The sequence below is a fragment of the Mercenaria mercenaria genome, chromosome 8, assembly GCF_021730395.1.
Source record: "Mercenaria mercenaria strain notata chromosome 8, MADL_Memer_1, whole genome shotgun sequence".
Classification (NCBI taxonomy): Eukaryota; Metazoa; Mollusca; class Bivalvia; order Venerida; family Veneridae; genus Mercenaria; species Mercenaria mercenaria.
The window spans coordinates 6,813,000-6,825,426 of NC_069368.1; the positions used below are offsets into that span (position 1 = coordinate 6,813,000).

At 32.6% G+C, this 12,427-nt stretch overlaps 1 protein-coding gene across 4 annotated transcripts in view; it reads left to right on the top strand.

Moving 5' to 3' along the window:
* Positions 1-12,427, top strand: part of LOC123523129 (zinc finger protein basonuclin-1-like) — a 71,504-nt gene that overhangs the window by 51,050 nt on the left and 8,027 nt on the right. For all 4 annotated transcript variants that reach the window (XM_045300778.2, XM_045300779.2, XM_045300776.2 and 1 more), the window contains one exon: positions 9,571-9,809. In XM_045300778.2, coding sequence (XP_045156713.1) covers positions 9,571-9,809 — 239 coding nt within the window. The remainder of the gene's footprint in view (positions 1-9,570; positions 9,810-12,427) is intronic.

The following is a 12,427-nucleotide window of genomic DNA, read 5'->3' on the forward strand; positions in this document are numbered from 1 at the left end:
CTAGAAAAACAGGACTGTTTTGTAAATATCACAGGTGGGCTTGCCGAACAGCCGGTTTCAAATACATGTCGTACTTTTTTTCTTCATTTTAAGGATAGAGACATTGTAACTGAAGCAATAATAATATGAATTTATTGTGCCGTAATACATTTTATTACATATTTGAAATATAACAGAGATTTGTTGTTAAGTTGTTGTTGTTTTTTTCAACATTTTATGAAGTTATTTCCATTTCATTTCAGTAAGTCACACCTTGATGTTAGATTCCAAAATTAATATGTTTCTGTAAAATGTACAATTTATGCTAAATGAAAAATTAGGAAATGAATTAATGTAAATTTAGAAAAAATGTTGAAAGTGAAACAATGTTTTTTTAATACAAAAGCCATGTTCACATCAACAATGATGTAGAAATATTTGGGTTTAAATTTAAAGAAACGCAGAAATGAACATCCTCTGATAGCCTGTTGCTATGTTAGACTTTTTGCGAAAAATATTACATAATATATTTTTCTTCAGTGCAATGGATCACCTGTCCTTCCTTTGAAAACTTTGATTAATTAAACATCATGTGATCATTCATCATTTTATATAAAAAAATAAGATAAAAATGGCGTAATTCCAACTTTATCAAATGACGGCCTGCTGGTTATCATCTGTATGGCATTAAACGCGATTACAAAATTAAAATTTTATGTCCCGTTTTAAACTTTAAATTACGATACAGAAAATCTTCCCTATATTAAAAAGATCTGTAAAACATTAATTTTTACACAGGATCATCTTGTTCATATTGAAATTGTACTTTATTACAGTTTACTGTCCTAAATGCGCTTGTAAAATTTTATAAATTGAGAATATAATACCCGAGTAAATTGAAAATTATGTAGACAATAAGATTTTAATGTTATGATGTTTTTCTGTGAGCAGTTATGATTTTCTTTTTTCAAACATATTTTGCCGATACATGTTTTGTAATTCTTAAATTTATGTATAAATATGTTTTAAAAAGAATTTTGTAATAAATTTAAATTTTGCAAAACATTACATGATAATCGCATAAACAGCATCAGGTTTTACCATATTTTAAAGGTATCTTTGCCAGAAAGAAATATTTTCTCACTTTCCCACGGTTTCACAAGGGGAACTAACTGCAGTTTTTGTTAAAATTAAAAATGTAACTTTTAGAAAATTCCACTTTGTATAGAAAATTTCTCTATATAGCAATATACGTAGATGACAGAAATTGCCAGATATATTAAATTATTAATCAAATGGCTCTCTCCAACAGTCTATAGTCTCTGAGCCGCAAACTTACGTTTTTCACTTGTACATGTTCCGCTGTATTTTATTAAGATTTAAATGTTCTGAATTCTCTCATCTTGAACCCAAACTGAAAAATGTGTTAGGTCGTAAGCTCATACCAGATACATTAGACATTTTTGTTATACTGACTATAAACCCGCTCTTTGTTATACTGACTATACACCTGCTCTTTGTTATACTGACTATAAACCTGCTCTTTGTTATACTGACTATAAACCTGCTCTTTGTTATACTGACTATAAACCCGCTCTTTGTTATACTGACTATACACCTGCTCTTTGTTATACTGACTATAAACCTGCTCTTTGTTATACTGACTATAAACCTGCACTTTGTTATACTGACTATAAACCCACACTGTTAGACTGACTATAAACCCACTCTGTGTTATACTGACTATAAACCCACTGTTTGTTAGACTGACTAAATCGCATTTTTCACAACAGTTACCATACAATTCTTCTAAATTCATGCTAATACATAATGAAACTATTCTCCTCCTTTTTCCTTTTTTTTTTTTTTTTTTGGTGGGGGGTAGGGGGCACTTTTTCTGAATTTCACCATCACCTTAAATTCCATCAAGATTCATAAACTCTCCAGGAAAGAAGATAGGAAACTTGTCTTATTACTGTCAAGTTGGAAAGGTAAAAGGCCAGACACTGTGATGTATCTGTACCTGTTGACTTGAAGATGTGCCAAACCTTGATGAAACATTACCGGACTTCTTGAAACACTTCAAACAGCAGTCACTGATAAGCCTGTGGTGATCTACTGATATCTTCCAGGTGATAAAATCCACTATAAATCCTTACAGAATGACACTCTTGTGTTTTTCAGACCCCACAAACAATATTTTATTATCTATACACCATAAAATGGTTAAATTGATGAAAAATTCTTTTTATGCTACAATTAACTTAAGTAAAACAATAATTCCACTGAATTAAGACAAAAGCAAAATTGCTTGGTGCTAAAGATATTGTTTTGAGACATTAAGGTAATATTATGAGCCATTTGTCCATCATTTTTGTCTGGAATTGTCAGTTTTGTAAATGGCTGACAATTTATGGCAATAATTTATTATAAAGAGCTGATGATTCATAATATCATTGTAAAATGAATTGCTGACAAGTAGTTAAATTGTACTATCTGTAATGGGCATTGCTGACAAGTAATTAATTCATAATATAAATGTAAAAGGTATTGCTGACCAGTAATCGATTAATAATATCAGTGTAAAAGGAATTGCTGACAACTGATTAATTTCTAATATCTGTAAAAGGGATTGATTACAAGTAATTAATTGGTAATATCTGTAAAGGCATTGCTGACTAATTATTGATTCACAATATTTTGTGTAAAAGGAATTGCTGAAAAAATTAAATTGGTATGTTAGAAAATTAAAATAATAAGTCAAAGTGAGTGGTGATTCTAAGCGGCAATCTATTGAATTGGTATTTAGAATAAAGAAAAACTGTTGACTTTTCAGCATGAAAGAAAAGTGGTTTTGCTGAATCAGTATAAAATGAAAACATGTTATTTGATCAGTGTAAGAATAGAGGATTTCTAGATAAAGTATGAAAATTAATAATTTATAGATTTAGAACAAAGAATCAGTATGAAAATAAAATACTGAATAGGTATAAGTATAAAGAATTACTGAATCAGTATCTAAATGAAAGATATAATTTTATGTAAAGACTTAAAATGCAATTCAGAATGTTCTTTACGTCATTGGCAGTACAAAACAAAAAATAAAATTGTAAAATTATGAGTGGCTGATTAGAGCGTAAGCTGTCTGACTCCATCAGGTTTAATTGTTTTAGACATTTGAATAAAATCTTTGTTAATTATGCCTCAGGAGATAGGACAAATTTATTGTGCAAATCTGTCTGTCCCTCCCTTTATAATGAAATTTGAGATCCTTTAAAATCACCTCACCCTGCCCTGATATCCGAGTGCTGACAAGAAACTGTTTATTGGTTTCCTCAATGAATTCTACAAACCTCTTGTTTTTTGTTTTAAAATTGAAATAATTACAGGTATAATAGACTGTCATATTGTTTTTTGTTTTTAAGGTCGGAAATAAAATTTTATTGTTCAGTATCATGACTTTCTTTGACTGTCTGAATGATTGTTCTTTTACGATTTATGTGAGGGAGAAACTGGTGGGAAATTACTATTTAGGTGAGGAGGAGACACATGAGGGGCAGGTTATGGGAAACATGATTCAGATGTGGAGATAGTTGTGGGAAACATGATGTAAGTGAGGAAGAGGTTGTGGAAAGTGTGATGTAAGTGTGGAAGAGGTTGTGGGAAACATGATTTAAGTGAGGAAGAGGTTGTGGAAAGTGTGATGTAAGTGTGGAAGAGGTTGTGGAAAGTGTGATGTAAGTGTGGAAGAGGTTGTGGAAAGTGTGATGTAAGTGTGGAAGAGGTTGTGGAAACATGATTTAAGTGAGGAAGAGGTTGTGGAAAGTGTGATGTAAGTGTGGAAGAGGTTGTGGAAAGTGTGATGTAAGTGTGGAAGAGGTTGTGGAAAGTGTGATGTAAGTGTGGAAGAGGTTGTGGAAAGTGTGATGTAAGTGAGGAAGAGGTTGTGGAAAGTGTGATGTAAGTGTGGAAGAGGTTGTGGAAAGTGTGATGTAAGTGTGGAAGAGGTTGTGGAAAGTGTGATGTAAGTGTGAAAGAGGTTGTGGGAAACATCTTTGGTTGTTTTTGTTTGATTTGATACCATTTTTATATCATATCTTTAAAGAAGAGGGGGTATACTACTTTGCTAGTAGTGTTTGCTTTGTCCTTTGGCCTATCCGCAGACCATTCTGTTTCTGATCTATATTAAACTGCAGAACTCTTGAAACTTTATCAGATGATTGTCTGTGGTCAGTAGATGACCATTATTGTATTGAAGTCAGACGGTAAAAAAATTAAGTAACAGTGACCTTGAGCTAGTCTGTGTTCAGATCCTGTGTATTGTTCACAGGAGATATTCCTGAGGCTATTCAAATTTTGTATAGTTATGTCCCTTGTCTTCTCAAATCAGAGCCAAGACTGATGAAGTTAGAATATATAACAGAATTATTTTTTTCACAAAAAAAAAAAAAAGATTATCTAGTCGGTAGCCAGACTAACCTTGAGCCACAAAACTTTGCAGTGACTTGTTAGTGCTCTGAAGTCAGTGCTCTATTAGGGATTGATGTTTTGCTAGGAAAACAAAATGGCTACCACTTTTATACTTGTGTTTAATATGTATCTTATATTTTTGTGTTCCAAAAACTTGCATACACTTTATAGTTTATATAATGGTTATGTCTTTCATACAGTACATTATCATGCCTATTAAGAGCAGATCTTTGTTTTATTTTTGAAGAAGCTCACTACTGGATTCCACTGTGACGGAATTTCTGTGACATAAAACTAGATTGTGATGATTGTTCTCACTGAAATGTGCGTTACAAAATATTTATTATGCATTGTGCAGCTTCCAGATGTCTTTGTCACAGCTTGCATGTGTTTTCTGGGTAAAAGACTGAAATCATAATTACGTGAAAAACAAAAGGTATGCATTTATTACGCCTCGGATACATACTGCATAACTGTAGGTAAATTGTCACCGACTTATACCTCTTCCTGTTCCAGAAGACAGGTATATGGTAATCACACTTTTCCCCGAGTCTGTCTGTATGAAACACTTGAGATATAGGTTTCAAGTAATTGAAGGGATTGCAGATGAGAATCTGGTCTGCACCTCCAAGGTCAGTGTCACAAGTATTGACCCTAATCCTAAATCCAAACCCACACCTAGCCTGGCTACCGACTACACAAATTTTTCTTAATTTTTTATTATTTTTTTTCTAAATTTCTACTTTTTCGCTTTTACTATCTCAGTAAATTCTCTCTTAGCTCTGATTATCTAGCCAGTATGTTTTAAAAAGAAAAGAGACATAATTATACAAAATTTGAATAGCCACAGAAATTCTGTCCTTTGAACAAAACATATCAGGCAATAGCACTCATTTTAAGAGGCTATTGTCATGCACTTACTTTTGGCTATTGTCACTTTCTTCGGGCAATTATCACTTACTTTTGGCTATTGTCACTTACTGGTTACATCTGCTAATGCTTTATTCTGCATAAGGAATGATGAAGGCTCTGTAAAAGCCGAAACCTCAGTCTAGTTAATAAATTGTTAAACTTAACCTGCTTTGATTGTGTGGCTACATTACACCTGGGTGTCTTTTTATAGTTATATGCATAAGGAATTAAAAAGTATTTGTTTACTAGTCACTTCCTAATTGAATCAAGTATTATTTCTGCACTGATAATATCAAAAATAAATAAATTTTCATGGAATATCTTGAAATCCTTCAGGTTGTGTACTTCAGCATTTTATCAAGTGATGATATGTGCATAAAATATTGCAATATGAAACAGAGTAACATCAACTCTCCTCCTTAAATTAATAAAACAGTCTGATAGTTTAAATTGAGATACTGTCTTGCTTTATTGTAGAAATTACAATGTAAAGTAACTGTGTACAAACATGCCATGATATGGAACAATAATGAAAGCCGTTTGTCCCTTTTGGTTACAAAATTGGTAAAATGTAATTACCCCGCGTCGTCCCTTGATGACAATTATTTCAAAATTCCGATAATTGCCTATGATAACCAGGTCCTGTTTTAGGGACTGTCGAGACATAAATTCTTACCGATCCTCAACCCACGGAGATCGAGGGAGCACATGAAAATCTTGTGTCCAAATCGAGTTATCCGAGATGTCTTGCATGCATATAGAAACAAAAGGTCGTCCTCAAGGAATTAACAATTATATTACAAACATATTGTAGTGGCCATTATTTTTCTTATACTTCAGAAAACACTGGAACCGTTCTCTGTTTCTTGTCAAAAACAACCCGAGAGACGTAATCCTAAAATAATAATGGCCTTTCGGGACACTAAGAAACATACTTGCAATGGCTCATTTTCGGACAGATATTTCCAACATGCTAAACTTACATTACTGGGTAGATTCCACTTAAAACGATGATTTGTATCTCTTTCTTGTTTACAGTCTTGATGTTTTCAAAAGATTTATTGACGGAGATGGTTTTTAACGTTGTTTGGAAAAGACGGGTCTTTTCTTGTAAATGTTTAGTTTGATTTTCGGTTATAGTCTGTTCTATCTTCCTCTGTTCTCATTTTGCTGGAGAATTTGTTTTATGGAGAAAAAAGAAATGCATTTATACCCTTTCGATTTGATTTTTAAACCTACAGATTATTCAAGTTTTTAGGCATGTGCCTAACGGGGCATGCCTTGGGACTTTTGTCAGTTTTTGTTCTGAAATTTAAGAAATGCTTCATAAGTTTGCAATTGCTTTAGAAAATGTAAAAAGCAGTGATAAAATACATCAAGGCAGATTTATTTGACTTTAAAAATATTGTTGTATGGTTTTCAATGTTTATAGTTTCAGTTGCTTATTGTAAAAAAAAAAAAAAAATGAAAAATTAATGTTTTATAATGAGACATTGCACATAGGTAAAAAAAATTGGAAGAAATTTACATGTTCACATGCTTTCTTTTCTAGGCTTATAAAGATATGATTTAAATGAAATGGGAATAAATTCAAACATTAATTACCTACCCAAACCTTGATTATATGTACATGTTGAATAACAAATCAGGGGAGATAACTGACCATCTTTAAGTCTAAAATCTATATTAAATATAGATGGCTTTCAAAAGTGCTTTTTTTGCAAATAATTTATGCCTTTAAAATCCTCTAATTTTTCATGTTCATTTTGTAGCTAAATGCTGTAATGAAATAGTATTAGAGTTTCCTCTTTATTTCATTGTAAAACTATGGTAAAATAATTAATAATCGTGGCAGAATAATTTTCATGGATTTCATGGTTGCAAAAATTCATGAAATAACAACAAAAAAATTAAATTCCACGGAATAGCCGTTTTGACCTAAACCACAAAATTTCTTGCCCACAAAATAAAGTTATTTTACAATTTTGTCTGCAAGATGTTTTGAAAGTAGGTTTTCAGCTAAATTGTAACTTCGACATTGAAAAAAATGATCATTTTGGCATTTTCTTATCACTTAATTTTTCAGTCTTATTAGCGAAAAAGTTGTCTGATAAGCGTGTTCTGCTACTGTAACATGTTTATCCTGACAACTGAAAGTATTTTATGATAATGTTACAATGGCCCAAACAGATATTACCAGAGGGCACACTCCTAATAAGAATTCCATTGTACCGCTGGAAAATGCATCATTTAACTTGTTTCTGCCATGTGCTTTTAATAAATTACTTTTCTTTTTGTTCTTAGCTTTTTCAAAAAGTATGTATCTGCCAGTTTTGTCACAGATGGTATATAACAATGGCGACAGGATAGCTGGCGGGTGTCCCCGCGGAATTCCGCTGTGTCAAATGTCATTAGTTTCCATGTTGTATATTCATTTTCATGTGTCCCCAAGGACGGTTTAGGTGCATATGTCTGTTATGGAATCTTCTCTAAGCCTGTAGTAAGTTGTATGTCACATGTTACAACAGAACAATAAGTTTTCTGAGCAACACGTAACGTATAAATTGAGGCAATGCTGATAATTTATGTCTCTTTGGTTTCTCAGACTGCTGCAAAAATTCCATTCAGGATTGCTGTGTATACACGGCTCATATTCATCAAAGTTTTATGAAACTTACACTTAAAAATGGCTAATATTCAATTTTCCATAACTTTGTCTATAGGATTGTTCATACTACCAAAATACTGCTGAACCATCATTACTGTAGGCCAGATGATGAATGCATATTTTAACAATTAGTAAAATGAAAATGTAGCATTCTAACCTTGAGCCTCCTGACGGCAAGTGATTCTGCCTTCCTTTGTGACCAGTGCAGACCACACATATAAAAATCTTGATTTGTTCATGCACTCGGGATCAGAAAGGATTCAAAACTTCTTAGCAGTGTATTTTTCACATACTCTTTCAAAAATGATGCACTTTTCTTTTAAAACGCCCTGTACAAGAAGTAATTTAAAGGTTCTTTGACCTGTAATTACACTTGAAGTAATTCACTGTTATTTTGAATTGTTCTTTTTATAACCCTATACTTGAAATAATTAAAATGAATTTTCTTTAAACTGTATTTTTCATGCAGCTGTACAGTAATTCAAAGTTTCTTTTCACACTCCCTGTTATAAAGTAATTACTGTAATATTATTATATGAACAGAAGACAGAAAGACAGGTATTTTCATCATAAGTTTTGTTTTTGGGACAAAAAGCAAATTAGCTTTTGAGAGTTGCCATGTTGCCATGGCAACCAGTAATGAAGAAATAATGAATGTGACATGATGGCTTATCAGCACAAGTTTTGTCTCTTTTGAACTTTGTGATAGTCCTCCACGCCCCTGTTTATTGATGAGCTATATGTCATAACAGAGGAAGGTTCTGCCAGGGTTTCAGTAATATGCTTTTCTGATTAATTAGGAATATGTAAATGTTATTTATAACGACTTCTCCACAAATATCTCTTCATCTTGTCACTTCTGTGATTTTTGCAGAACTCTGTTAATTATATGTTAAATTAATTCCATGATTACTCATGTTTGGCCTATTCGCAGATATAAATGATGTTACAGGAGAATTTTGTCAAGGGAATATATAATATACCATTATAAATCTGGTATAATAATGATAATGATAATGTGGAAGTTTTAAATTTCTGTTGACAAAAAGGCTGTTCACTTATATTTATCATTATATCATACAAAGTACTTCCGTTGATTTTATTCTACATTTCTCTATATTTTTATAGTTTTAAAATCTATGTCTAATATCAAAGAGAAAATAACATCTAAACAAAATGTGCGGAAGCAGTAAATATTGCATGCATGAAATTTCATGGTTTTGTCAAAAACACTATTTCATGCTGTGTATGAATTCATGGACTTCAACTTTTGAAGATAAACTGAGTTGGATTATCGTTGATGAAATCAGCAGCAAAATCCATGAAAATAAATCCTCCACAAGTGTTCATGATTTTACAGTAATAGAAATGCAGACAGTGATAATTATTTAAAAAATACACTTTTTAGATGATGTGGTCCATATTTTTTCATGCGTATTCTAAAGACAAATCTTGAGAAAGCTCAATACAGAGATAATTTTTACACAAAAATTTATCCTGTAACACATTAGTATCATACTTTTCTCTTTGTATATTTTCAGCTTTGGACAAACTTGGATACCGCCATGTGTTCAATGTAGGCCTACAAGTGGAAATCGTTCAACCAAATATTGTGTTCGACATCGCTTCCCTTATGCTATATGGTGCACAAGCCACACCCATCCGGCTAAAAATCCTGCTTGACCGGTTGTTCAGTGTTCTCCAGCACGAGGAGGTTCTTCAGGTGTTGCACGGGTTTGGATGGACATATGAAGACTATGCACGAGGATATATTTTACAGGTATTACAGTTTAAATTTGATAATTTTACGAGTATGCTTTGTTTTTTAGAATTTTGTGCTTTTTTTTGTGAAGAGTCTGGGATGTAAGATTCAGAACATTGAAATTTATTCACATAATTTAAGACTTGATCGAATGTATTGACATGTACCCTGTATAATATTTGGCAGAAAATTTTGGCATGAACAATTTCTTCACATTGATTTGTTTTGCATGTTTGTGGGTATGAATTTAATTTAACTTTTGGTACTGGATCTGCAAAAAAATCAGAACAATATGCCAGACACCTCCATTTCCATTTTGAGTGAACTTTAAATATTTAGTCTTACCTATGTGGGTAAAGCCTTGCGGGTTGTAAGTACGAAGCCGTTAAGCTGTCTTGCCAAAGGTCAGTTGTTCCATCTGGGGTCTTTCTGGAAAGTCTCTATATAACCTTGACCTTTGTAAGTGTGACCTTGAATGGTAATATGACGTTGAATTGTGTCAATATGAGCTTGAATTTTTGTACCCATATGACCTTGAATTGTGTCAATATGAACTTGACATATGACCTTGAATTGTGTCAACATAACCTTTACACATGACCTTGAATTTTGTTAGATTGACTTAAAAACAAAACAAAACAGGCTCTTACAAGGAGGCTAATTTTGTAGTTATTACAATAAAGGCATCTGATACAAATTGTCTCACCAGATGCATTCAGCTAACTAGTACAGAAAGGAGACTAAAATCACTTCCAAGATTGTTTCTGTAAGATATAGAGACTAGATACATGTTGTGTGCTGGTTTACAATCAGTCTGCTATCTGTTATGACAACCACATGGCCGCTATAGTGTGTCCACGGTTCATTGACAGTCACATGTGCTAGGGGAGCAGTCCTTGTGAACAGATACTGGTGTCAATCATGTCAATCAAGTCTACATTTAGAATCTGGTAAATAATAATTGCTCCCTGTTTCAAGTGGTAGTTTTAGTCATTTTGGATAACGAGATGGAGGTGTTTTGGTGGAAAATTATGCCAGACAAAATTTTATCAAATTAATTTTTGAAATGACTGAAACTTAAGGAAATTTTTGACGATCACATAGTTTTTCCAGTAATAACAGAATATTTTCCTGTTGAGCAAAGTAAAACGTCATTTTATATTCTCCTACAGTAATGTGGGCCTTGTTTTTTAGCAATGATTAGGGTGCCTTGTCATTTTTACATTGATGTAAATCATGACCTCATTTTTTAAAGAAAAAACATGTTTAATAGTATACAGGTAAAAAATGCTGATTAACCCGCACAAAATTTTTTTAAACTCCTCTCGGACCTCAAACCAAAATACAGAATCTTAGTACTCAGATGTCATTAAATGGGGACAAAATTGACACGTCTGCAACATTTTTAATGAATTTTTATGGCAGCATCACGTGACCAGCCTTGGTTGCACCTGAAGCCCCGACAAGACAATATTTTTCAATTGATGTCCTAACTGCTGTGACAAGACTATTGGTAATTACTCACATTTTTGATCTATGATATGATGGTCACAGTGTCAATTGACCAATATAATACGCTGAATTTTCTACAAATGTGTCGCAACTTGGGACAAGGCTGCGTAATTGAATTGCTTTAACTAATAGTTTGCTAGATGAAATTGTCTCAACCAAACCTAATCTAAGCTTTGACACTGTACACTGTGCGGCTGATGAAATTTTTCATGCTATATGGATTCTAGCATTCTGTGACTGCACGTTTTCTCAGAGACATTTTTATCGGCTCTAACTTAGTACAGAAACATTGGTATCAAAGAGACAGAAATGTGTTTTGAGTTCCTCTTAGGTTTTTTTTTGATATCTTATCGACTCTACCTTAGTTTTAGACACTTTTGTTCAGTATCAAAGGAACTTATAACAACATAAGGGATGCTGCTCTAAGATTTCTGGATTTTGAATCTTTTGAAAAAAAAAAAAAAACAACAAGATTTAAGATGTTTGTGAGACTTTTTTATAGTTAGAAGTGGTATGCTAAGTGTTGATTTACCTGTCATTTGAAGGAAGCAATTTTTTTTTTATTTTGAATTATTTTTACATGGCACATCTTATTTTGAAATTTAAAAGCATTCTCCTAACGAGAATTCACTTTTTTGGGGATGCTGTCAAATAAATGATAAATGTTTATATTTTGCCCAGTTGACCAGAGTCTGTTAGAATGAGACGTTTTCAGATTTTTGCACCATCTTCATCCATATTTCCAAAAGAAAATTAGGTCCTGACTTTCAGAATAGAGTAAAATTTTCTGGACAGAAGAACAACATGCATCCTGATGAGAATTATTTACTGTTTAAAGGGAGATAACCGGATTTAAAAACATGCTAATGAAAATGGCAGTTTCTTCCCTTAGATAATAATAGATGAATAAAAATGGTTTTTAATTTTAGAAACATTTTACAAACTTGTTTCACGATTGTTTTTCTTTTTATGCCCCCAAAGTTTGGCATATTAAAATCACACTCTCCGTCCGAGTGTGTGTGTGTGTGTACATGTGTGGGTCCGAATTCTTGTCAGGACTGTAACTCTGCCATCCATAAAGGGATTTTGAAATTACCTGGCATAAATGTTCCCCATAATGAGGT